Raw genomic sequence first — 24,627 nt, 5'->3', positions numbered from 1 at the left:
AGTAAGTAGGTCGTGAAGTTGAATCCTCTTGACGGCGACGTCAATGTTTCTCCATTTACCGACGAACACCGAGGCGAATGCACCACGACCCAACACTTGCCTGCGATCAAACGTAACCTCTATATCCATCATCGTTAACTAGGTTAACTCGGATCAGACTTAAGTTACATCACCGGGAGACCTAAATCAGCGTGACGTTCTAGACTGTTTTCTCTGTATAAAACTATTCACTGCTATCCATAAATGCTCATACATTAAACGATAATTTCCATAGTTACCATCATCTTGTAAAATTATCACGTCACCAAAGTTTATCTCTAAGTCGAATCTATCTTTACTTCTCACATTGTCCGTCTTGCTCGAGAAAACACAACGTACCTACTTCATATGTAACCTCAAAATATTTTATTCGTATCTCAGCACATACAAGATATTACATTCTCAAATAATTATCGAAGGATTATCTTCTTCGTACCTGCTCCTAAATGCCGTTCAAACAACCTGTAAATAAAGTAACTATTAGAACGCGAGCTTCGTATACGAATGTGGGTTTAGAGCATGAAAAATCAGGATGTGCAAAAGTTTGTCTGTCATTTTTCTCCGAGAGATTCCCACACAAAAATTCATCATTAAAATCAAACCACACTGAAAAATTTATAAAACTTACTCATTGTTATACGGAAAACAGGAAAACAACCAGCAAACGATAACCTGAAATAAATAAATAAACATTAAATGCGAGAAGAAAGAATAACTAATGCAGCGTTTTTAAATTTAACTTCAGTATTGAACGAGAAAGGAGTAATTTCATGACGGCACCGAAGTACCTCAAAACTCTAGCCTAGGTTCTCATCATGTAAAACATGTTCACTGTATTGTAATGAACTCACCAATAATTTCTGGAACCCCAACCAAGTCTGACGATAGCACAAATAACCAAAGCCAGAGATGCACATCAAGTCACCTAGAAAATCAAAATACGTTAGTAAGTGAAGAACCCCTATTCAAAATATCCCTCCCATATATCATCAGAGTCAAAGATTATAATCATGAATTCAGGTGAAACACGGATGACTAAGCACATCATTTGCAATAAGTAGAAAAACACCCAAAAAAGAATACTCACCGACGATTACGATGTCAACTTCTTGTGACCGAGTTCAGCAAAATTACCTAGAAATATGAAAGTTAAGGTTAAATTGCGGACAAGGAACTAGGCAAATACAATTGTAGGAGGTTTATTCCAGGACGGCATGGAATATGCTCATTACAGTCCAACGATGCAAACACTTCCAGTGTAATGTAGGCACTAGTCGACCAGCACGTGTATAGAACAACGGCTGGAGATACCGCGCGCCATCAATTGTAACAAAAGATTTGGACTTACGTTTTTCCAGAGATAACGAATGACAACCAAGAAAACTTCGCCCCTGTAACACGACTTCCACATACCCCAAACCTGTTAAAATGTTATCAGATTAATTCTTATACTGCCAACATGGTTGCTGGCAACATTACACACATTTGAAAAATGATGTCCCCCTTAGCCTACAACCAATCAAGAAGGCAGAGAGGTCCTCAAGGCAAGGGGTTAGAATTGCACCTAGTAGAAAATAATTGAACCCACCACTTTTAAATGATGAGTTACATCTCCCAAGATGGAGCAACAGGAAGGTCAACCACATCCAACAAGAACCAGGCAATCAGATGGTACCTGTAACATTAAGAAAATCTATCAAAAGAGATCAAAGAAACCCAACGCTTCAGCAGTGAAGTTCAACCTCAGTAAAACGTTAAATATACTTCACATATTTTCAGATGGGGAAAGAAGACATAAATTACGTAACTCATCATTATAACCAACTATACCACTTTATCTATGAAATAATTACCATGGATTGTCCAATTCACCATCCAGCAATAACAACCATAGAATGTGGGGACGAACCACTGTCTCATTGAGCAATTTGACCTATGTAGAACAACATTCTGGCTTTAATTGAGAAACATTAAAAAGTATAGAATGCAAGTCCAACTGATGTATCTGGTTTTTACGACATCAATGAACATATCAAGACCAGAGATGTGAACTAAACCAGAAAGATACCATTTTCAGCAAATCAACTTACCATTTAATTAGAGCATCCTATCATCAGCATCTACCCAAACTTCGGCATCCAACATCCTGCTTGAACAGAGGAAATACTGGGTTAGCTCACATTTATAACATGTTTTATTACATTAACATGAGATTCATCAGATTAATCCATTCATCAAAATTATCAGAGACTCTAGTTCGGTTTAAATGGATATATCATCATGTACTGGAAACCACGCATCTAAAAATTTACACGTGGTTTGAAATTTCTAACACGTCGACATTTACATAATTGCTTTTTCATACCATGTAACGGAATAGCTCATGGTATTCAAAATCATGATCAAAAGTATAAACTATCAGTTATTTTTACAGTGGAAAACTATCTTAAATACAACGTTAAATATATTACCATTTCCATTCCAAGTAAAAATCTGTCCATTACTCGCCACTTGAAGCGGTTGATGGGTGAATGTCCAAAGCATGGTTTTGACGTGCAGACGAAGACTTGCTTGTAGATTCCCTAAACACTTAGTTACACTTTACGCTCGCTACCGACTCATTTTCTACCGAATTATATTACTTTGGCATGACCGTAGTAAATTTCAATAAATACACAAAAGTTTTAGAATTACTGTGGAATTTTTATACTTACTAAATCGTTTTTATAACATTAACAAATATTTTTAATTAACATCTAGGGATTTTACATTTTTGCGTTGTTGCCAGATCGTGAAGCGATATTTTTTGTTGTGGCACCAATTCAAAAATTTCAAACGGATTGTCGGGATCGAATATGAAAAAGTAAGTAGAACAACGATTCAAAATATTTTGCATTTACCAAACCACATATAACAAATGATACACAGGAGATTTCAAAACAATGGACAAAATGTTACGCAGGGAGATTGTCTGTGGCCGATGGAATTTTCGTTGTGGCGACTTCGTCGTAAGCGATGGTGAAAATGGATTTCTTCTCCAGAAATCGGCTGCGGTTGTTTCCGTTACCCAGCTGCTGCTGCTGTTGAGGATTGAGAACAATTCCGGAATCGTGGTCGTCTTCAGTCAACAATTTGTTGGGCTTCGTGTAGGACACGGAAGCGGCATTGCGGCCGGAATTGCGCTGTGAGCGATCGTTGCTACTGGCACTCTCCGTCTCATCTCCATCCACCATGATGGGATTCCGGCTGCTGGATGTCACTCTAGGCTGTTTCTTGTTGTTCTTCTTATTCAAATTCAATTTGTGACGCAGAAAACTCGATCGATTATTGAAATAAGGCAACTCTTTTTCCAGCTCTTTGATTTCTTTCGAAAAGCTTTCCGGCCGCTTGAGCTGGACGTTGCTGCCTTCGTTCAGCATGGCATTGCCGGAATCCGTCCGGTCCCACGCCTGCCTGGCTCCCCTCTCCACATCCGACGGATGAAACTGCCGCTGCCCACCGTTTCGTCCGCCGTTGTGGTGGAAATCGAAAAGACCTTTGGGTCGGAGGTAGAAACTCGATCCGGTTTGTAATTCCCGCTCCAACGCGCTGTCCGTCTCCTCCAGGATGGGACTTTGAACGTATTTGTTGAGGCTGTTGCGGTGTTGGGGCTCGGTTGCCAGACGCCAGTTCATATTATTACCCATCTGGTCTTCGATGGATGAGCGATGTGGGAAATTGATCATGGATTTGGACGAGTTGCCGGCCTCGACTTGATCCACTTCCGACTCGTTGAGTCTGGGCTCGCTGTTACTCCGCCTGACTTTCGACTGAGAATCGGTCGAGATGCGACGGTGGCGGTGGATGGCCGTGTCCAGCTTCATCACATCCGCATTGCCCATCCTTTGATAGTAAAAAGCATTGTCGCCAGCTCCGTGATGACTGGCAGAGTCTTCCGGCTGGATTTCCAGGAATTCCATGTCGTTTTCTTCGACGTAGTGCCGGCCACCTCGTGATGGATCATAATTGACGTTTCCAGTCTCTTCCGAGTAAATGTGTTGCATCCCTCCGTTGTTGTTGGGAATGCGGAAGGGACGTCTGTGAGATTCGGCTTCCGGCAAAGTACCCAGCCGAGTCGTTCGCCGGACCTGACTCATCCTTTTCCCTCCACTCCAAGCTTCCTTCCGGCCTTTGAATTTTTACAATTGGATTAACAAATGAATATGTAAATATGTTTTCCATTTGAATTTGTATTCACCTGGAGTTGTCAAATCAGAAGCCTGGCCACTCCTTCCATCGACGACCATAACTGGCCGAACGCCTCCGCCGAAACGGCCCATCTTTTTCCTGTTTTTATTCCGGAATGAAAATCGAATCATTAGACGTGACGGAGAAATATTGAATTAATTAATTGTGTAACGTACGGATCGTTGTAGCAGTAGCATCCAGGGCAACAGCAGCAAATGGCTAAGAAAATCATGATGGCCACGAAAAACAGGATGAAAGTAATCAGGAGCCACAATAAAAGATTGTTTTTATAGCGGTACTCTTTCTCCTGAAATTCAATTTCAAAATTTTTTTTTAAATAGATTTAAAATAAATCAATTCAACCCTAATCTTACGATTGAAACTCCGCTGCCGTTCAAATCGAATTCGTTCGAGATCATTGCGTCACGAATGCGCTGGACATCGACAATGGCCGCGTGCGGAGGGAAACGGACCGTGGCGATCAATCGGCTCTTTTGGCTGAAATTAATTAATTAAGAAAATCAATTTAATGGCTATTAATTAAAAAAAACTAATTAGCTATGTACCTGTCCTGATTCAAGTTGTCGATTCTTTCGCTGAGAGCTATAAGTTCGTCCAGGTACGGCTGGACATTGTTGATGGTTGTGGGGGCTCCGGTCAATAACGTCAGTAACACTTCCATCCTTCTCACGTCTTCCGCTTTCTCCGGAAGGTATTCCATGCGTTTTGGCACCAGAAAATGAATGCTGCGGGCGATAACTTCTTGCGTGAATACTTGAACGACCGTCTCTGCATGCAAATGAGGTACACCCAAATCGTAGGCCCGCACTTGAAGCTGGATCAGCGATGGCAAATTGGTCGATGTCAATGGTGCCATCAGAGTCACCTCACCTGGACAACATTTTTAAAAGTTTAATTTCTCCCGTTTTGCAAATTTGAATTTAATTTAATAATACCTGATAATTCGCTAATTTTAAATTTTGATTCGAAATTTCCTCGGACGATTTCGTATCGGATCGCCCCATTAGTCGGACTGGTATCATTATCGACTGCCTATAAATTTACATGTTTTAACTCCAATTTTCTTTAAAAAAATTAATTATTATACCTGGACAACAACTTTAGAAGTTAACCGGCTAAGATCGGGAGTTAAATTGGTTTCGTAGGGAAGACCAATGAATTGAGGTGCATTGTCGTTGATGTCCAAAAGGCGAATAATGACGGGCACAGTAGCTGAACGGCCAGTTCCTTCCATATCTCTGGCCTCCACCGTTACTGTAATTTCTGTTTTAAATATAAATAAACCGAACAACGATTACAATTGCTCCGCCGAGCGTCAGCCGTGAAAAGAGATTAAAGCCTTTGCGGCGTATCATTCACCTGGCGAAATTTCACGGTCCAGTAAAACTCCCGAGCCGACGGTGATCAATCCGGAAATGGGGTCTAGGACAAGAGCCTTTGAAAAGATGCCGTGAAGTTGCGTGTAGCGAACTGTTCCGTATTTACCGGAGTCGGTATCGGTGGCTCTGACCTATTGAGCAACCTTCTTTCTATAATGAGCTGATGAGCATTCGTTCAGAACTGGATAGTACTTGGATAACCACTGTTCCGGGCGACGAGTGCTCGGGTATCTCGGCGATGTAAGTGTCTTTCTCAAAGACGGGGATGTGGTCATTGTCGTCCGTTATGTACACAATCACCTCTGATGTGCTGACCTTGTTGCTTCCGTGCTGGACTTCTTCCGCCACAACCTAAATCGCATAAAATATAAAGACATTGATGCAACATGAAAATTAAAAATTTTATTAAACGTTAATTTAGCTCGAAATACGGATAGTTAACCTTGAAGCGAAGCTGCTGGGTCTTTTCGAAATCGATAAGAGCTGGATTTTTCACGCGAATAGTAAAAGTGGCCGCGTTTTCAGCCACAGAAGGCGAAATTTCAAAAGTAGAATTATCGCCTAGTAACGATAAGGAAAATATTCCGTTGTGGCCCTTGAAAAAAAAATTAAAAAAGAAAATTAAAAAGGTTTTGCATCGACCGGGAATCGAACCCGGGCCGCCCGCGTGGCAGGCGAGCATTCTACCACTGAACCATCGATGCTTATACCTAACCACTTTTTTCAGTAAAGTGTATGTATACCTGATCGTTGTCAGTAACTTGAGGGTTTTGGCCGTCTCCAAAGTACAGAGCAGTTCCTACAGGTGAGTTTTCCATCAAATGGGCTACATACCTATTGTGATTCATTACAATTTTTCAAAAATAAATAATTGAAAGGAATTTTGTGGAGAAACTACAAACTACATATTTGTTTAACATCAGAAAACAGCGTACCGGTCCGAGTTGAATTCTGGGGGATCGTTTGTTTCATCTTCAACCATTAGTGCAATGTCAACTGTGGTCGTTGTGTTGGCCTCATTAATTAAACTCCCAAGCTCTTCAGCCATAATGGTGAGCAGGAAAGGTGCTTTTGAGCGCACCATTTGGTTCAGAGGAACAAGTTTCTTCCTCACTTTCAACTCACCTGAAGAGCAAAATTTGTCAAATCTTTATCTTAATCATTACAGCATGCAAAGTATCTGATTACCTGTTTGCGGTTCCATAAAGAAGAAGGGGGCGAATGGATTGTTATCGACCATGATGACGTAATGAATATCACGCGGATTACCCTTATCGCCGTCTTCAGCTTTAACTCTCAGCACAACTTTACCCTAGTAGAAACAATTCAGTTCAATTCGAGTTTGAAATACTTTGGGTGGAAAATTAGATTAATTTACTATTTCAAGTTTGTCGGATACGGCCGTGATGGGCGGAGCCCTAACGAAAAAGGGCGGAGTATCTTGAATATCCATAACAAAAACGTAGATGACAACTTCCACCACGTTGCGAGTGTCTAGTCGGTTGTCGACATAGGCGTTCTAAAAATTTAAACAACAATTTCAACAAGATGCAATAACGCAAAATGAATAAAATCATATTCAATTCACCACTGCTAAAATCCGAAGGATGTGAACAGTTTGAGTTTCAAAATCTAACGGTTGTTCAAGGATAATGGAACAATTGGTCCTATCCGATCCAGCTAATTTATCAGCAATCCGGAAATTCCACGATTGCTTCGTCTTCTAAATAATTCAATTAAAGTTTTATTAGTTTAAAAAATTCAGAATTTAATTCGATTAATGTAATTTTAAAAACATACCCTTAGCTCCACTCGGATGCCACGAATATTATTGGTGTTCTTCCGCGCGATAAAATAGTCGACCACGGAATCTCTGGGTAAATTCTGAATTGAATTGCAAATCAAATTTATCAGGTCATCAATAATTACGTCATTTGCAAGCATACTTCAGGCACTGTGAGATACTGGTTCAAATGTTGGAATGAGTCGGTGGCCGACGACGAAGCGTTGGTGGCCTGAATGGTACAAAAGACGGTCGTTGTGCCTCCCGAAGTGTCACGAACCGACAGACTCAATTCGTAAATCTTGTCCAACTCGACTGCCTCGTTCAGGATGACGTTCGCCTCGCAGACGGAATGCTGTTTGCCGCACGGAAGAATTTCCAGCGACAACAGTTTCGGATGCTTCAGGCCTTGCGTCGTACAAAATGATTGAATTGATTTTAATAATCATTTTAATAAAAATAATAATGATTTTAAATAATAATTTTTTTATTTAATTATTATTTTATTAAAATAATAATTTTACGTAAAAAATGATTTCATTGATTTAAATCAATCAGAAAAATAAAAAAACTAGAAAAATGATAATTATTTTACTTGTGAAACTGAACTCGAGGGGATGGTCGAAATCGGGATCGGACGCCCGGACGCGGTAGATGGTCGATCCGGCCCGAGTGGCGAACGGCAGGAGCAGAATCCTCATCCTGGAATCCTCGTCGAAGGTCGGCAAATTGGCGCGGACGTTCTCCGACACGGCGATGATCAACACCAACAACTCGCAGACCAGACACAAGTGCCACCTGACAGTCGACATGGCCGCCCGATCGTGTCTGCAATTGCAACCAACACAAACGTTTCAACGAATTGTATCTCTCGTTCATCCAGCAATTTGTTGCCAGACCGGGGTCATTAAATAATCATATTGAAACACATGCGCACCGTTGTGTTTTCACGCTCAAGTTTTCAGGCTGAAAGTGGTTGGGGGGGGGGGGGGGGAGAGATAACAGCAGACACACGTCACACACGATCGAATTATTTTTAAACTGTCACGCACTTTTTCGGTTGTATAAAACGAGTCTCTCGTGCTGAACGTTTTTCATCCGCTTCCAGCTCGACGGTTCTCAGTTAAACGCGTTTAACTTCCGAATTTGAAATATATATAAATGTTTAAATAGATCGCGGGACTGCGATAACGACACTTTTGGACCGTGGATTTCGATTTTGGTTTGTCTCAAAATTTTTGGGGGGGGGGGGGGGAGATGTTGTTCAAGAAAATCTACGCGTGCGGATGGCGTGTCGGGATTGCGGTGGGGAGACGAAAATAACAAACAAAGACGACGACGACGTAGTTGGACGACCTTGGCACGCCGGAATTTCTCCAGCAAGAACCAACCAAACACACCCCGCGCGGATTGTCAAATGGAGACGATCCGATTGTTATAAATCTCCGCCTAGTGTTAACTTTGGTCGAGCTAGCTATACCGACCAGTGTGTGTGTGTCATCACTCATTGCTGTATAGTTCTATACATCACTTGATTTGGCTATAGAAGGCCACACGCCATTGGTTTATTCTAGTATGCAATCATCTTTGAATATAACTCATTTACCTTGAAATGTTTAAAGTGGGAGGAAAGGTGAGAAAGTGGTAGGGTAAGATAATCTTTGTTTGCTCACCTATCCTCCTATTTCTAGAATTCACCATCAAAATGTATCCAATCAAATCATTCCGTTTTGCACTGGTTCACTAAGCTTTTTTTAAAAAATGAAACTGAAAACTAAAGAAATCAAATCATAATTAGAAAAACGATTGGAAAGGGATGACACCTACCGGTTGCTTCGAGTACATTTAGCCGAGTTTAAAACAAACGAACCAACAACGCATTCCTTGGTGAGTTGAAAATAAACAAGAGAAAGAAGATATCCCCCCATCAGAGAAAATAGCGACGGAAATGAAAAAGATAAAATCCCGGGGACCTTTTAGCGCGTTTAACGAATTCCCGAGTTGATTGAGCATTTCTCTGTCAAAACCGTTTAAACGCATTGCGCGCCTTTAAACACACACGTACAGCTCTGATCGATTCGACTCTATACTATATTTACTATACTTATATAACACACACACACCCATCACGCTGGCGTCCTTATTTGTTTGCGTGTCGTTATCAATCACATCGCGGCCTGCCCAAAACGGCAGCTCGCATTAATATTTATCAAAAATAAAATCCACTTGTCCCGAAATGGTGGAAATATTCCCTGTTGCGTGGGAAAAACGTTTTCTCACCCTCGTGCCGCAATTTCAGACTTGATAATAATACAATATCATGGAATTTTTAAATCCATTTCAAAATTTGGCGGGTTTTCTATTTTTTAAAAAAAAAGTTGCATAATATCACCGAGCTATATCCTGATTTTATTATGATTATCGTCGATAGGGGAAAATTGTCCAGAGGTTTCGGTCGTAACTTCTATTCCTTTGAATAGGTCCGCTAAATGCTGTATCACGTGCTGTTATTACAGTATATACGTACATATTCCGGAATAATATGTGTAACACAGTCCGGTCGAGAACTTCTCCTATTCATTCTTTTTTTTAAGTTTCATTTTCCAATATCTTTAGGACTCGGATGACGTCCAAACTGGGAACCATAGTAAAACTTTTCCCATAGGGTTTTGACTTATATGGCCGTTATAATATTAAAACTCGCGGTACTTTTTAACGTGTCCGTCTCAGACGGTCTGGACAAAATAAAAAAAAGAAAAGACTATTTCAGAAAATACAAAAGGTTATAAACTTAAAACTTATGCTTCAAAGAATTGTTTACCATCAATAACGGTTGAAGTGGGGTCTCTCTCCAAAGTCTAAAGAAGGGGGTTTAGATTCTATTGTATGTATTACATATACCTGGGCACGCGATCACCGTCACATGTACAGACCGTTGGCTTTATTCTCTATCTGATGTGTTGCTTTGTGTTGTATATAGCTGGGCACACGGAGAGATATATATATTATAAATCACTTGGTTGTTTAAAAAGAAACATTCCGGGAGAATGTCGCGGGACGAAAGAGGACAATTAAGGCGAAAGAACAACATTTCAGGAGCGCACGGCACGGCACAAGACTGGCCATCGACTTATCCTCTGGCCACACAATTTTCTTCTATTTCTCTTCGAGGAGTTTCGGAAGTCGATGATGATGATGACGGTGCTGGAGCCACATGTGTGAATAAGGGCGTTGATGAGGACCAGGCACGAAAGAGGCGCCATTAGGAGCCTAAGGTCAACACAAAAGTTTGTTTTGTTTTCTCCTTCAAAATGTTGAAAAAGGTAAACGGAAGGAAGTCATCAACGGCCTCATTTTCTTGGCCAGGAATTGACGTCAAAAAAGGCCTAAAGGGATGATGCCTAATCAAAAATTGAGATGGCATGTTTCTCAGGAGGGCCCCCTCCTAAGTCTAATAACAATCATCAAACAAAAAAGGTGAATTGTTTGTTCTCTCTCTCCCACAATCATCACCAACGTCAAACATTTACAAGAGAAATCGAACGATAGTGAACCGAATCGACTGTGCGTGTCCAGTTGTTATCCGAGTGGTGGGCTGTCGTCGCCCAGGTAACCGTTTTCACCGGGAGGAGGCCACCGCCACCCCCCTCCGTTTGTGTGTACACACAAACAGAGGAGGAGGAGGCCATATGTTTGTGTGCATTACTGAATAGCTCAGCTTGGGGAAAAAACCGGACAACAAATACACATATCCACCCGCACCGCAGCTGTGTACATAATAGAGAACTTGGACTCTAAATCGATTGTCGATCATTCATTATTCATTTTAGAGGCGGTCGGCTGTCTGGAGCCGACCGCAACACGTTGACCAGTCACATAGTTATAGCGACTTTTTAATAAATAAGAAATTTTGACAAGGAGGAGTGTAAAAGGCTGTGCACACTCAGACTTGTAGACTACTCGACTTACTTGACTAGTTTGATAAATGACAACCACACATTTTTGCCCAGGGTTAAAAATTGAATTTGTGTTGTCCAGGTTTGTTTTCTTTTTAAAAAATGAAATAAAATAAAATAAAGTAAAAGGGAAAATAAGTATTTTCTTCTTCTTCTTAAACTTTCCGCTACCCGCTGGGCTATTTCCAGGCCTGGTGACTTATTATTAGCCCCCTACTCGCAAGCTGGAACGCGTTTCGGGAACCCGACACACGAAAGAGCATATTCAACACGCGTGCTGTGGCTATGGATGGGGGGAGGGAGGAAACACAAAAAATAATAATTCCGGCCAAGTTTCTATGTTTTCCAAAAAAGAATCAAACAAAAAGAAAATAACCACCAAATAACATCCCCGAAAGAAATAAACTTAGATTTTTGTTTCTCTCTCGATATATAAATCAGTCAGTCAACATCCCAACTCGATATAAGATTACATCAGATATAATCAAAAAAAGGGCGGAGTCTTTGTACGTGTTTCATCATCACGCTCTAATAACAAAAAAATAACTGACCTGGATGTGTGTTGGTTAGCGTCCGACAGTTGCGAAAAGATGCGAGAAGGAGACGGGAAAAAAAATCCCGCGGGAGCGTGTGTGTGTTATACAGCTGGGAAAAAAACGATGAATCACCGTAGGGTCTTGGTCAACGAGCAACGCATAACCATCAGGCGCATGGAACAAAAAAAAAAGGAAAATCTAATTTCTTCTTTTTAATTTTCAATTCGCCATCAAAAAATTAAAAACACTCACGAACGGTATAGACGCACACACTGGGGAATTCTATATAGCGCCAGATTGCGATAGCGCTCTAATAATTATGTGAAAAACTCACAAAAAAAGGTTCGATGGATGTTGTGATTATTTAACACCAGCACCAGCACCGTCACAGCCGAGTAGTAGTGTCTCTTTTTTGGCTGATGCGGATGTCGCCCGACTGTCTGCCTCCGCCAGCGACATGGTACTCCTCCACACACAGGTGACTTACGACAATATGTGACGTGACGGGTATGGAACAGGGTGGGGGGGTTATAATCCGGCGATCGATGATGGACTTGCGCGGATCAAGTTGCCTCACCACACACACACGATCAAAGTAACTCAGTATAGTTGGCCCTTTTTGTTTCTCATTCCTCCGGTCACTCATCAATCGATTTCGATTGTATTCCGGGGTTATAGGATGGAGGAGGACATGGGCCAGTCACGCGCCAGGTTTCGATACGGCCAAGATGCACGGGGATACAACCGGCCTTAATCCGCTTTTGCTGCTGCTGCTGCCCCAGCGAAAAAAAGCCCCGCAATGGCAATTCAAATATTGCCGTCGAAATATATCCAGTATATGGTATATAGCCTCCCGGGTGGATATAACCAAGCAGCCGGAAGCATGCGATTCAGCCATCACCCACACACACACACACACACTGGGACGTGTGTATATATACAGAGAGCTAGAGGATCCTATAAACTTGGCAATCGGTCGAATTGTGAAATAAAAACGACACAATACGTACACATTTAATATAGCCCAGGTGAAACTACTGGGATATATTATACGGCCGCTGGATATGTATACGTATATAGTATTATACAATGTTTGGGCCGGATGTCGTTTTCCTACCGAGTGACCTCGTTTCTGTTTAGGCTCTCGTCATCATTTTCCCCGATTGGTTGTCAAAAAATCAGCGGCTGGTCGGACGTCAATTAATAATCAGCCGCCCATCCAGCAGGCCGGCCGCCCATTCTTTTTGCGACAAACGGTCGGATCGATGGTCTCTAGTTAGCCCCCAGACGGACGCGTTTATAAAGTTGGAAATTTTGTTTGTTGTCTTGGTGTGAGTCTCTTTTTTCTTTTTCTATGTGTTCCAGGCTCCTCTGCTGCGGCTCCTACTCTCGGCCATCGGCGGGAATGAAGGAGTCTATAGGAGGAGAGAAAAAATATTCCGGCGCGGACGGATATAGACGGTCTATTTATAGCCGAGACGTTTGGAATCCTCCATACCCCCCAACACATACACACACACACACACCTTACAGTTTTGCTAGACCTTGGTCTGACCCAAACTGCCTGCTTCCACAGTCTTCTCTTTGCCGTGTTCCAGTCGAGTCGATCAGGCGATCCTGCTCAACTCTACATCATATAGACAATGCTGTGAGTTCTCATCCATCCATCCATCCATCCCCCGATCCAGCAGCAGCAGATTCAATCAACTAAAAAGTGGGAAAAACAACAAAAAATGAATTCATCGGAGGCAGAAGAAGCGTGGCAACAGGAAAAAGAGTTTCTGGATTACATGTTCGTTTCGCTCCGTCACGGAGACGAAAATGGAGCCGCCGCCACCAGTGAATCCGCTCGGATACGTCGAACTGGGCAGCAACAGCAGCAGCAACAGCCCAGTAGCAGTAGCAGCATTTCGTACACAACCAACAGCACTAGCACTGCTAATAGCACTGCTGCTAATAATACAGACGTTATTAGCTCGACAAAGTCCTTGACGTCTGTCAAAACCACAGACACTCCGGCCGGGCTGGATCATTTGGACAACCTGTGCAAGTTGATGGAGCAGCTGGGCGAGCTGCGCGACGCAAACAGTCGACTGCAGAAGCGCGTCCACTACCTGGAGGACATGAAAACGCTCCAGGAAATGCACCAGGAGCTGGATCTCTTTGTCGGAAGCGATTCCGCCGCTTCCGCTTCCAACATGTCGACCAAGGCGGATGCAGGAGCCGATCGCTCGCTGGACAGCCTCGACAGCGGTGAAATCTTGCCCATCATCAGTCAGCACCAGGCGGAATTGATTCCGGTCGAACCGGCCAACAAGAGCGCCGGAATTATGGACAACAACAGCAACGGAAGTGTCGAGCATTCTTCTTCCGGTGGCGGAGGGGGTGGTGGTGGACACCGTCAGTCGAGAGCGGGCAAGAAGATCAAGAGCCACCACCACATGAAATTCAAGAAGCCGGGCACGTTGTTAAAGTACCGCGAGCGGAGTAAATCGGTCGGATTCGACGAGAACGTGGCCCCGCCCCCTATCGCCGCCGGAGGAGAAGAGAACGAAGTCGATTATGACGTCAACAATGCGTCGGCCACGACGACGCCGTCGCCCGACAGCTACAAACTCCCCGAAACGGCTCCTGGAAACAGGAGCCGGCCCAAGACTAAAGTCTCCAAATGGACCAGAGTCAAGGAGGCTTTCCGCTGGGAGAAGGCCCATGTCGACCAGCAGCATCAGGCGACGTCATCCGGTGGCAGTCCGTCGGCCGGCAAAGTGACCAGCAGCAGCACTTCAAAGCTTCCGGATAAGGAGGAAGTGGGTGCCCTGGACAGCAGCCACAATAACCGGCATCAAGTCAGTCCTTATCAGCACTCGCTGGCCTCGGAGAGTTCCAGTCACGCCATGGCCCGGTCACCTAGTCCCATCTTCCGGCTGGGACGCCGGAGGAGGTCGACCACGTCACGAACGTCCACCTCCTCTTCCTCGCTGTCAGAGTGTCCCCTGGAGTCGGAAATCCTGAAATCCTTTGCCGACGCCCAGGAACTTCCCCGTAAGTTGAGATTAGAACCTACAATTTGATAAGAGTTAAATGAATTAAAATTTAAAAAAAAAACTAATTTTGAAATAGTTTTCCACCTGGAGAAGAGAGCATCCAGCCCGGAGGTGAATAAACTGTTGGCCGAAGGCAGTGAGGAGGAATCGGGCGGAGGATCGGACGTCCATCAGCGCGGCGGCTACGTCTTATCTCTTCCGCAAATGAAACGGTTGCACCGGCAGAGCACCGTCAGTTGCGACGGCAATTTCGCCACAGGATTGACGCCAAGCGCCGGTGGTAGCGGCGGCCACATGCCAGAGCGGATTCCGGAATCACAAATTCTTTGCAGCTCGGAAATGCCTCCGCCGCCGCCGGATCCGATTAGGATGAAAGGGCCCGAGTCTCCCAACAGGCGAAAGACGAGCAGCAAAAATGGCAGTCACAACTTGATGGAACATCAGGAGCTGGTCCAGCAGCATCCAGCAACGATCCAGCAGCATCCGGCGGAGAACAATCCGGACGAGAGCGTCGGATCGTTCATCTCTAGTTTGCGGAGTCAGCTGAAGCCCATCAACGAGTGGACGTCCAAATGGCATTGCGACCTCATGAAGGCCAACAACAGCCCGTCGGCGTTGGCCAGCAGCAGCACCTCGCCCGGCGGAGGGGGTGCCGTCAGTCATGTCGAAACGAGTTCCAGGAATTCCTTGTCCGTTCCATCCACACCGAACCAGCATCAAACATTCACATTTGACGAATTTCCCGGTAAGACGGGCGACAGTTTCTTCTTGTTTGGCTGCTGCTGGGCGACTGGCGGGTCCCGTGATGATTACGACAGATACGATTTTTTTCTTTTCTCTGGCCGTCTATTTTTCTATTTTCAGCTTTTCTCAAAAATAACGTTCGGCCATTTTTTTGTATTTTCGTATTTTCCAGACGGAGGACTCTGCGACCTTGGAACGGCCAGCCGGGAAAACAGTCCCGGTGGCAAGAAGAATCACGACATTGAGGCGTCCATCAAGAACCATCCGGGATTGTTGCTCAACAGCATCTCGCCGGAATTCCGGAAAAAGGTCGAAGTCTGGGAGAGACTCAAATCGGGTTTGTCCGTGGCTCCGGCTTTCGATTCCGGCGCTCTGGCCTTGGCCACTCCGCCCACTCCGACGACTCCGCAACAGCACGGGAGCAGCAAGAAATCGGCGGCCGACAGTCCGGATTGGAACGACATTGGCAAGCGGAGGAGCGAGCCGGATAAATTGCCTCCGGCATTCAAAAAGAAATTGGCCGAATGGGAAATCCGGAAAGCGGTGGCCGGCAAATCCGACCAGAACGTCGAGGAGCTGCACAAAATTCTTCCGCACGATTTCAACCGGAAGCTGCAAGAGTGGGAGCGGATGAAGCAGCAACAAGCGGCCGCCGGGAAACTGTCGGCGGGAACCAATCAACCGGGACTGGAACGCCAAGGATCCGGCAAACAGCACCACCACAGCCGGGGTGGCAAACACGTCAAGACGGGCCAGAAGACGGACGAAGTCCAACAACACCGAGGCGAGAAGCAGAAGGAGAAGGAACTGCAGTGGCTGGAAAAGGAACTGCAGAAGATTGAGCGTGAAAAATTGCGACTGGAACGTGAGCGTGAGAAATACATCGAACGAGAATCCCGGCTGGAAAAGATCCGGGAAGCCATGAAACAGCCCGGACACGGTCCCCAGCGAGAAATTTGCATCCGGACGTCGACGGGTGAATTCCGGTTCCAGGGACTGTCTCGGAAATTCACCAAGAAACTTTTCCAGTGGGAGGAGCAGAAAGGCATCCGCCCGGAAGCGAGTACCATCGCTTTATTAGACGGGGCCTTCAGTCCTGGCCATCACCATCATTTGCATCACCACCATCCGGCGGTGGGTGAATTCAGTTCCAGCATTTCGGCCCGGCCGAGCAATTTGTCGGCCATTTCACGATCGAAATCCGAGAGCAGCATAGCGGACCTTGTTAGCGCCAGTGTACACAGTCAGCCATCCAGCTTGTCTCTCAACGACGCCGAAACAACGGCCGACTTTGACCGTCGATTGGCCTCCGGTAGGATAATATAAACAAAACAGAACAGAACAGCAGCAGAAGAAGAAAATGTTGTTTGTTGTTGAGTTGCAACTCCAACTGAGATCTGACGATTGTTTGTAGATCAAGAAGAAGGTGCCCAGTCGACACCTGGACCAGGCGCCCTCCTAGTCGAGGTGGAAGACGTTACGGAGGATTGCGCAGCTGTTGTTGATATACCGGAAGTCGAACCTCAAGCCCCTATCTATAGCATCGCTCCAGCAGAGCTCCGCCAAACAATACAGTAATTTAAAACAAAAGATGTAACACACAGTTTAAGTCCAGTGATAATATTTCGATTGTACCTTTTTCCCATTTAGTCGGAGCGAACAAGAAGAGCAACCAAGGTTCCAGGTAGGGATAACCGGTCCGGCAAGAGTTGAGCGTAACGATTCCGTCAGAACCGAAGCCAGTTTCAAGTTACTGGAAGAAAATCTGTCACTTCTCGACCGACTGCGAGCTAAAGGTGAAATTGTCAAGTAAGTAAATTGGTTGGAGATGGAAAAAGTTTATGCCTCCTGTGAGGATTGAACTCACGACCCCTGGTTACCTGCGCGATTGCGTACGAGACCAGTGCTCTACCACTGAGCTAAAGAGGCCAGTGTCTCAAAAAATGTTCAGACTCAAAATTATCCTGTACAACATGGCTTGTACATTTCGACATTGAAATTTGGGTTCCTTTTAAAAATGTTTTGATCGCCTGTAGAAATGTAGAGATATCAAGTTTCATCTTATCTTTGCTTTAAAATTTAAAAAAATGTAAATAAAAAGAAATGCCCCCTGTGAGAATTGAACTCACGGCCCCTAGTTTACAAGACTAGTGCTCTGCCACTGAGCTAAGGAGGCGTTGAGTTCTCTAAACATCAGCTGGTACACAACCGTTTGCAATACGTTTTTTCCCCACCACAGATATCTGGAATTGCAGATGACTTCAATCGACGGGGATATGGCGGGTGTAGCCAACACTCAAACCGAGGAAATGGTTAGATTGAAAGAGGAAGAAACTTGTCTTTCCGACCAAGAAGGTAATAATTGTTTAGAATACTCGATTCATTAACTTCCTCTAATATCTAAATTTACATTCATAGATAATAATTCTACTGCGGGAAACTCGTCCACTATTGATCGCTTGAAAAGGCGCATCGTTTTGCTTGAAAGTCGCGGCCAGCAACTCAAATCCGAGAAAGAACATCTCCAAGTAAAATTTACCTTTAAAAAATGAAATGAATTTCACGATATGAACGTTAATCAATGGAATGAATTCCCAGACGGTTTACCAACGGCAATGCAGCCAGCAAGTTCACTTGGTCCAGCACTTGGTGGATAAAATGCAACAACTGCGCGGGATTGGCACCAGTTCCGGAGATACACCACCACCATTCGATCCGGAAGCCCTCCAACGACTAGACACGCTCACCACCGAAATCCTCCAAGAAGTCTGATTATCAATTTTGTTTTTTACCTTTTCAAAAGTTCGACATTTCAAAATCCTTTTCTTACCGTCTAGGCCCAGACTTTGGAAATTTCCATGAGGCATCCTCAAAGGCTTCCGGCGGCGACTGGAAACCAAGGAGAACTCGTCAGGCAGCCGTCTTCCGCCGTCCGATTTCCTGAACAGCTGAGCATCAAAGCCAATCAACTCAAAGAAGAATACGAGCGTCTGCGATCCTTTGATTCCGATTTGGAGACTAATTCAGACGACGAGCCGGAATTGACCCCAACTCCACGGGTTATTTTACCCCAGCTACCTCCAGTGCCGTCAGAAATGAGCAGCGCGGCCCGGAAGAAAGTCTTTGTCGAGACCCACCGTTTAGTTTTCGCTCCGTTGGAATCCAGCGACGACAAAGCTTCGACGACTCTCTATCAGCCGGTGCTGGCGGAAGAGGGAGCCGAGGACGGCGTTCCGTGGCGTCGGACGCCTCGTGACCAACCGGCCGATTCCTGGAGGAGAAATTCGTCGACATCGACGCCAACAGAAGAGAATCCGCCGGATCAATCCCGCCCGACGGCTGTGACCACTGTACGCAATACCGCCCCCAATATCCGGCGGATGATCGACAAGTATCACCAAAGAGTGACGGCTTCCGGCAAGGAACGTTCCGCTCCGACTTTCCAATTCCGACCAAGATGTGATTTAATGACGGACGAACGTTCCAGCTCGTCAACTCCTCCGCCGACGATTGTCATCGAACATAGAGGCCAGTCTTCGCCACTGGCGGCAGCAGCCGATAGTCCGTTACCTTTTGAACACGGCGGACATCTTCATCCCAACTGTTTGGTCCAATTGAGTAAATCGCTGAGCGCAGGAGCCATGGGTCCAGCATCAACTGAAACTCAGAGGGCGGGGTCTTCATCCGCCAGCTCCGCAACTGGCTGGAAAGGCAGCGGAGTGTTACGCTCTCAAAGCGGACTCCAATTGCCGACCGGCCAGGTGACCCCGTGCACCCGGAATCCTAGTTTCTTCCGGAAATCCCCGCTCGATCCGTCCATTGACGACCTCCTGCAAAAGTATCGAGGTAGAAGACAGGTGGGCAGTGTTCCGGCCGATTTGCCAAAGAGTCCCACAACCAATCCGGAGCGGATGCTCAAATTGAAGCAAGCTCGCGAAGCCTTCCTAACAGTTGGTCCGGGTGCCATCCAGTCAGTCGAGTCCTTGTGCCCATCGGAAGAGCGCGCCCAGCCGTTGGTCGAAGAGGAATCTCAGTCCAGTCCCCAAGGTCCAGCCCTTATTGTTCAAGGTATTGAAGCCAAGTCAGTTGTCCAGAAGTTGTGCAGACAAAGTTTGTTTGTAGATGTTACCTTCGAGGCCCAACAGCCACAAGCAGCAGGAGACGCCGGAAGCTGCAGATCACAAGAAGGGAGCGTGGTGATGGCTGGGGCCTGGTCTGCCGGAACTGGGGGCAGCGTTCCTTCTTCGCCCGCCACTTCTAGGCGGTCTAGTACTAACGAGAATTTACGCAGCCGAACAAGTCCACAGCAACATCCAGCAGTAAGCCGGCGAAGTTGGCTGAAACAGCCATCAAAGTTCTTCTTCCCAAGACCCCCCAAAACCCCATAATATTTAATCCATTTCTTTTATTTTGTTGTTCAAATCAGCATTTGATGCCCCAGACTTGCCCGAACCTACAATATAAATATTATTATGATGATATGCATAAAAAGGTGGCAGACATCAACGTTCCTGCGGTCCTTATTACATTTTAAAAATCGTTTTTTTCGTTTGTTCACAGTTGACAAAAGGAGAGAGAATGTTATTTGCGCTTGTTTCATGATTGCAATGGTTGAATTGGCTGAACAATCGGATTATACACACCTGTATGAATATATATTCATTCATAAATCACCTTCGATACATAAACTTGCTTCCTTTTACCACCACAAAAGTCTCTCGCAATTTCTTTCAGTGACAACTTTTTAAATGAAACACTGCCATCTGGTAAAAATGCTCGAAGCTTGAGTAGTACTAGAGCTAATTACATATGAAAATATCACGAAGGTTTTCCTAGTCCTTTTAAACGTGAGACACTTTGAAGGGCTATACTACCTACTTAATATTTACCAACACTGGGATTGGGATACAAGATGGTCACACAGCCCTGCATGTCAAGTGTTGAACTTCTAAAATACTTAAATGAAATGAATTTTTTAGATAACAGGAAATGGTTTAAATTTGAGGGTTTTGATAGTTAAGGAACTTACCATGTAGTAAAAGAAATTACAATTTCAAAAACAAACAATCGTAGGCTATAAGACAATATGGCATGTATTGATCACCAGCAATACCAACACAATTAAGTATTAACTAACCATCAGACCTTTACTTTAACATATCCTGGAGTTTTCCTTGCTTGTATAGGCTTTGAGTATCTAAAAGCAGAAAACATTTGTTTGTTTAATGAAAATCTGGGTAATAAAGCACATCAAATTCAATGCTAACTCACCAGTTCCACCTCCAATACATTGACCCTTGACAAATACTCTAGGAACCTGTTCATATAAAAGATTTAACTTAAAATGCTACGAAACTTGTAAGTTTCTAAAATTGTAATTACAGTTCTAGTTCCTGTCATCTTCCCAAGAGCGTCTTGAATTTGTTCACTATCTTGCACTTGGTCTAATTCAATGAGGTCATAAGGCTGGCGCATTTTGTCAAAAACCTAAAGAGAATATTTCACACTGTCGGTCTGAAGGTCAAAACAGTTGGTTCATCAAGTGTAGGCCTACCTCTTTAGCCATTGTGCAATATGGGCAATACGTTTTTGAATAAATTACCTGTAAAACAAAATTTGGTTTACGACGACGTCTAAAACAAAAATTGACTTTCTTGCTTTTACAGCCTTGCTTACCACAGTGTTTTGAGAGATTCTCTGCCGAATTGCATTAGTTACTGCACCGCTCATTTCTGAAGAGGGACTAGAAGAATTGATTCCCATCAATTCGAATTTAAAAAAACAAAGACACTCAAAGTATTTAAAATCTTAAAAGCAACTGACAGGATAACCAAAGAAGTGGGTGTTTCAACTAGTGGTCCAAAATATCTGCGAGCTATGTAGTATGTTGCATGCATTACCTGGCATAGAGACGAAAGCTTAAGCAGACGACGCTTAAGAGGCTTTTATGTTTGCTCTACACAGCTCACAGCTCACAGCTCTACAGCTTCACTTGTGCTTGCATCTGCAGCACCAGATTTAGTACGTTACTACGCAGTCGTAGTGTCGTGGCTACGTATATGTGACGTAATTATGGCGTTAAGAACTTAGTTTTTATTACTTTTGTGCTATAGTAGGTCAAGAGTAGATTTCTAGTTTACTGTGTTTTCATTATTCTGTATAACCTAGTGTGAAACATCTAACTGATTTAAGTAGACAATAACACTGACAAGATTTGAAATGGAGACCGCCCCTATTTTTCAACCGGGATCGGTTGCCAATGTCCCTACTTCTCAAGTGGAATTAACTTTTTCTGCAAGGTGATTTATTAATTTTTTTACATTGCCTGTCGTTCCGAGTTGGGTGTGGTGTTTATTGAAATCATTATCATGAACGTCTGTTATCATGTGACGATTGCATGACGAAGATAAAGTAGGCGTCAGACGTTTGACGTCGCGAGTATTCTGTCCTTATTTCTGATTTTGATGACGCGACGTAACAAGTGTCTATTGACTATTGACAACATTTTTTAATTTTTAAAAAGGAAGTATCATTTTATCTAGGCAATAGATGTTGTAGAAAACATGTGTGCAGCCCAGCAAGAAAATGATATGATGAGTCAAATGGGCGGTTTTGCGGCGGGATTGTGCAAGGAAATTGAAATTAGTTTAGCTGGGAGGTTGTTAACATATAATTTATATCTGTTTGATTTGCTGTCTTGAAATATTAACACATGTTCTGTTTTTGCAGGGATTTACCTGACTTGGATTACTTGTCCAAGTCTGATCCCATGGTTGTGGTGTACATACAGCCATTTGGATTGAATCAATGGCAGGAGTTCTGTCGAACAGAAAAAGTTGTCAACTCCAGAAATCCTGACTTCACCAAGAAGGTTTTGATGATGTACCGTTTTGAAGAGCAACAGAAACTGAAATTTGAAGTTTATGATGTGGATTCTGCCAGCTCTGATTTGAGTAAACATGATTTCTTAGGATGGGTTGAGATCACCCTTGGAACTTTGGTTTCTCAGCACATCATTAGAAAAAAGATAGAATTTCACAATCCAAACCTTGAGAGAGGAACACTAATTGTCTCTGCTGAAGAGCTATCATCTAATAAAGAAGAAGTGGAATTTCAGCTGGTTGCACATGGATTAGATAAGAAGGATTTTTTTGGCAAATCTGACCCTTTTGTTACCATTTCCAAGTCAACTGAAAATGGAGAATATGTTGTGGTTCACAAGTCTGAGGTCATCAAGACCACTCTGAATCCTGTTTGGAAAAGTGCTATTATTCCTGTCAGAAATTTGAATAACGGTGATTATGAGAGAACTCTAAAACTTCAATGCTGGGATTGGAACCGTAATGGATCCCATAGCTTTATTGGCGAAGCTTTTTTTAGTCTCCAGAAACTACTGAATGGTCCACTACCGATGTCAATTCCTTGCGTCAATCCTGGATATCAGGTTTGGGATTTATTCAAATTCTTTCACCTTCATATAATTGTACTAAATTAATTTTTTCAAATATTTAGAAAAAGAAGAAGAATTATAAAGACTCGGGCAGATTTGAATTTGTTCATTGTAAAATCAATCCTATCTATACTTTCCTAGATTACCTGCAAGGCGGTACAGAAATTAACTGCACCGTAGCAATCGATTTTACAGGTTGTGAATGCAACAATCAAGCTTTGCAAACCGATTGTCTATGTACTAATCTATTGTTTATAAATAGCTTCAAACGGCGATCCCAACACTCCCGCATCGCTGCATTATCTGCATGGAGGTCCAACGCTGTACGAACAGGCCCTGTCTGCCGTTGGTGAAATAATTGAAGATTATGACTCCGACAAACAATTCCCCGTTATCGGTTTTGGCGCTCGATTACCTCCTATAGGCCGAGTTTCGCATGAATTTCACGTTAACTTCAACCCGACCAATCCCTACTGTTATCGAGTCCCTGGAATCATCGCAGCCTATCGTGCATGCCTTCCCTTAGTCCAACTTTATGGACCAACTAATTTCGCCCCTTGCATTCGCCATGTCACTAAGTTCGCTCAACAGTAAGTTCGATTTTTCATGACATTTACAATACTGACTAATCATTAATTTTTATATCTGTTCCATGAAATAAGATACCAAGACGGTTCACATTATTTCGTCCTCCTCATCCTCACAGATGGTATTGTCCACCCATACTTTGACTTAGTTAACATACAGTATTAACTAACGATTGACATTTCTTAGGAATCATCACCGATATGTATGACACTAAAGAAGCTATCGTGGATGCTTCCAGCCTTCCTTTGTCCATTATCATCGTCGGAATAGGTCAAGCTGATTTCAGCGCTATGGAGGGATTGGATTCTGACAACGCCTTGCTGACTGCTCCGTCGGGACGCAAAGCTCAACGGGATATTGTCCAGTTTGTTCCATTTAGCCAATTTCTCAGTGCCAACGTGAATCCCTTAGTTGGGAGACTTCATTTGGCTCGCGAAGTATTGCGCGAAGTTCCCGACCAATTTACCAGTTACATGAAAACCCGTAATATAAGCCCCAACCCTCCACGCTACGATCTAACTCGATTACCACCCGATCCTAATCTCTCTTAAATCGCTCTCTATTTCTTTCCATCACATATTTAAATACTCAAATTTCATGTTTCATCTATTGTCAGTGTTGCCCAAATTTTTGGTTACCTAACAGAACTTCTAACGTTTTTTTTCTTGCTCATCAATGCTGAAATTGATGTTGGCTTCGTGCTGCTTAAATGTTTTGTGAGTGTTGTTGCCAAACATTTCCTCTAACATTTATCTTCTTATTCACTAATACTGAAATTACTGGCGTTATTCCTATTCTAATCAATTACCTTTTTTTCAAATTAATTTACGTGTTTAAAAATAAACAAGTCAAAGTAACCG

General features: G+C 43.7%; 4 protein-coding genes, 1 long non-coding RNA gene and 3 other non-coding genes across 11 annotated transcripts; 2 read left to right on the top strand and 6 right to left on the bottom strand.

Annotated features, from left to right (window-relative positions):
- Window positions 1–507: 507 nt before the first annotated feature.
- Window positions 508–2,592, bottom strand: LOC124343833. Its single transcript, XR_006919307.1, has 8 exons — window positions 2,511–2,592; window positions 2,130–2,188; window positions 1,893–1,972; window positions 1,628–1,714; window positions 1,388–1,459; window positions 1,127–1,173; window positions 891–964; window positions 508–711 (listed from the first exon to the last, which is right to left on the bottom strand). It is a non-coding gene; the product is annotated as an uncharacterized LOC124343833 (long non-coding RNA).
- Window positions 2,593–2,917: 325 nt separating this feature from the next.
- Window positions 2,918–12,134, bottom strand: LOC124343583 (cadherin-86C-like). 3 transcript variants are annotated; one of them, XM_046796958.1, is made up of 19 exons: window positions 11,957–12,134; window positions 8,045–8,277; window positions 7,613–7,857; window positions 7,467–7,550; window positions 7,255–7,389; window positions 7,045–7,185; window positions 6,855–6,978; window positions 6,602–6,791; window positions 6,410–6,500; window positions 6,109–6,261; window positions 5,859–6,017; window positions 5,647–5,797; window positions 5,375–5,550; window positions 5,223–5,319; window positions 4,833–5,157; window positions 4,641–4,764; window positions 4,443–4,573; window positions 4,277–4,365; window positions 2,918–4,207 (listed from the first exon to the last, which is right to left on the bottom strand). In XM_046796958.1, the coding sequence occupies exons 2-19, from the start codon at window positions 8,259–8,261 to the stop codon at window positions 2,994–2,996; spliced, it is 3,846 nt and encodes a 1,281-aa protein (XP_046652914.1). In that variant the 5' UTR covers window positions 8,262–8,277; window positions 11,957–12,134; the 3' UTR covers window positions 2,918–2,993. The 3 variants fall into 3 exon arrangements, with proteins under 3 accessions (XP_046652914.1, XP_046652912.1, XP_046652913.1); XM_046796956.1 differs by lacking the exon at window positions 11,957–12,134 and adding an exon at window positions 8,349–8,933; XM_046796957.1 differs by lacking the exon at window positions 11,957–12,134 and adding an exon at window positions 8,387–8,933.
- On the bottom strand, window positions 6,300–6,370 carry Trnag-gcc. The gene has a single exon. It is a non-coding gene; the product is annotated as a tRNA-Gly (tRNA).
- A 1,507-nt stretch (window positions 12,135–13,641) lies between the features above and the next one.
- LOC124343569 lies at window positions 13,642–20,407 on the top strand. The gene is made up of 10 exons (XM_046796925.1): window positions 13,642–14,983; window positions 15,062–15,730; window positions 15,902–17,041; window positions 17,144–17,303; window positions 17,380–17,538; window positions 17,969–18,084; window positions 18,148–18,257; window positions 18,328–18,495; window positions 18,567–19,797; window positions 19,852–20,407. The coding sequence occupies exons 1-10, from the start codon at window positions 13,675–13,677 to the stop codon at window positions 20,115–20,117; spliced, it is 5,328 nt and encodes a 1,775-aa protein (XP_046652881.1). The 5' UTR covers window positions 13,642–13,674; the 3' UTR covers window positions 20,118–20,407.
- Window positions 17,572–17,658, bottom strand: Trnat-cgu. Its single transcript is given in 2 exon segments — window positions 17,572–17,607; window positions 17,623–17,658. It is a non-coding gene; the product is annotated as a tRNA-Thr (tRNA).
- Window positions 17,834–17,905, bottom strand: Trnat-ugu. Its single transcript has one exon. It is a non-coding gene; the product is annotated as a tRNA-Thr (tRNA).
- A 397-nt stretch (window positions 20,408–20,804) lies between the features above and the next one.
- LOC124343819 (glutaredoxin-2, mitochondrial-like) lies at window positions 20,805–21,623 on the bottom strand. Its single transcript, XM_046797313.1, has 5 exons — window positions 21,406–21,623; window positions 21,284–21,331; window positions 21,112–21,216; window positions 21,001–21,046; window positions 20,805–20,926 (listed from the first exon to the last, which is right to left on the bottom strand). The coding sequence occupies exons 1-5, from the start codon at window positions 21,490–21,492 to the stop codon at window positions 20,877–20,879; spliced, it is 336 nt and encodes a 111-aa protein (XP_046653269.1). The 5' UTR covers window positions 21,493–21,623; the 3' UTR covers window positions 20,805–20,876.
- Window positions 21,624–21,763: 140 nt separating this feature from the next.
- LOC124343641 (copine-8-like) lies at window positions 21,764–24,624 on the top strand. Of its 2 annotated transcripts, none has more exons than XM_046797048.1 (6): window positions 21,764–22,028; window positions 22,459–23,173; window positions 23,242–23,374; window positions 23,442–23,769; window positions 23,842–23,888; window positions 23,954–24,624. In XM_046797048.1, exons 1-6 carry the CDS (start codon window positions 21,949–21,951, stop codon window positions 24,316–24,318), a joined length of 1,668 nt encoding a protein of 555 aa, XP_046653004.1. In that variant the 5' UTR covers window positions 21,764–21,948; the 3' UTR covers window positions 24,319–24,624. The 2 variants fall into 2 exon arrangements, with proteins under 2 accessions (XP_046653004.1, XP_046653003.1); XM_046797047.1 differs by lacking the exon at window positions 21,764–22,028 and adding an exon at window positions 22,278–22,387.
- The last annotated feature ends 3 nt before the right edge of the window (window positions 24,625–24,627 follow it).

Source organism: Daphnia pulicaria, chromosome 6, assembly GCF_021234035.1.
Source record: "Daphnia pulicaria isolate SC F1-1A chromosome 6, SC_F0-13Bv2, whole genome shotgun sequence".
NCBI lineage: Eukaryota > Metazoa > Arthropoda > Branchiopoda > Diplostraca > Daphniidae > Daphnia > Daphnia pulicaria.
This window is presented reverse-complemented; position numbering and strand designations above follow the sequence as displayed.

What these genes read in the sequence shown, in the direction of transcription:
- LOC124343583 (XM_046796958.1), bottom strand. Translation starts at nt 8,261, where the DNA reads ATGTCGACTGTCAGGTGGCACTTGTGTCTGGTCTGCGAGTTGTTGGTG. An exon ending in CTTTATGGAACCGCAAACAG is followed by an intron (nt 6,792 to 6,854) that starts GTAATCAGATAC and finishes TTTGCTCTTCAG; the next exon opens with GTGAGTTGAAAGTGAGGAAG. An exon ending in CCCAGCAGCTTCGCTTCAAG is followed by an intron (nt 6,018 to 6,108) that starts GTTAACTATCCG and finishes TATGCGATTTAG; the next exon opens with GTTGTGGCGGAAGAAGTCCA.
- LOC124343569 (XM_046796925.1), top strand. Translation starts at nt 13,675, where the DNA reads ATGAATTCATCGGAGGCAGAAGAAGCGTGGCAACAGGAAAAAGAGTTT. An exon ending in CCGAGAAAGAACATCTCCAA is followed by an intron (nt 18,258 to 18,327) that starts GTAAAATTTACC and finishes ATGAATTCCCAG; the next exon opens with ACGGTTTACCAACGGCAATG. An exon ending in CCACCGAAATCCTCCAAGAA is followed by an intron (nt 18,496 to 18,566) that starts GTCTGATTATCA and finishes CTTACCGTCTAG; the next exon opens with GCCCAGACTTTGGAAATTTC.
- LOC124343819 (XM_046797313.1), bottom strand. Translation starts at nt 21,492, where the DNA reads ATGGGAATCAATTCTTCTAGTCCCTCTTCAGAAATGAGCGGTGCAGTA. An exon ending in GAATCTCTCAAAACACTGTG is followed by an intron (nt 21,332 to 21,405) that starts GTAAGCAAGGCT and finishes TTTGTTTTACAG; the next exon opens with GTAATTTATTCAAAAACGTA. An exon ending in ATGTATTGGAGGTGGAACTG is followed by an intron (nt 20,927 to 21,000) that starts GTGAGTTAGCAT and finishes TTCTGCTTTTAG; the next exon opens with ATACTCAAAGCCTATACAAG.
- LOC124343641 (XM_046797047.1), top strand. Translation starts at nt 22,293, where the DNA reads ATGTGTGCAGCCCAGCAAGAAAATGATATGATGAGTCAAATGGGCGGT. An exon ending in GCGTCAATCCTGGATATCAG is followed by an intron (nt 23,174 to 23,241) that starts GTTTGGGATTTA and finishes TCAAATATTTAG; the next exon opens with AAAAAGAAGAAGAATTATAA. An exon ending in CGTAGCAATCGATTTTACAG is followed by an intron (nt 23,375 to 23,441) that starts GTTGTGAATGCA and finishes GTTTATAAATAG; the next exon opens with CTTCAAACGGCGATCCCAAC.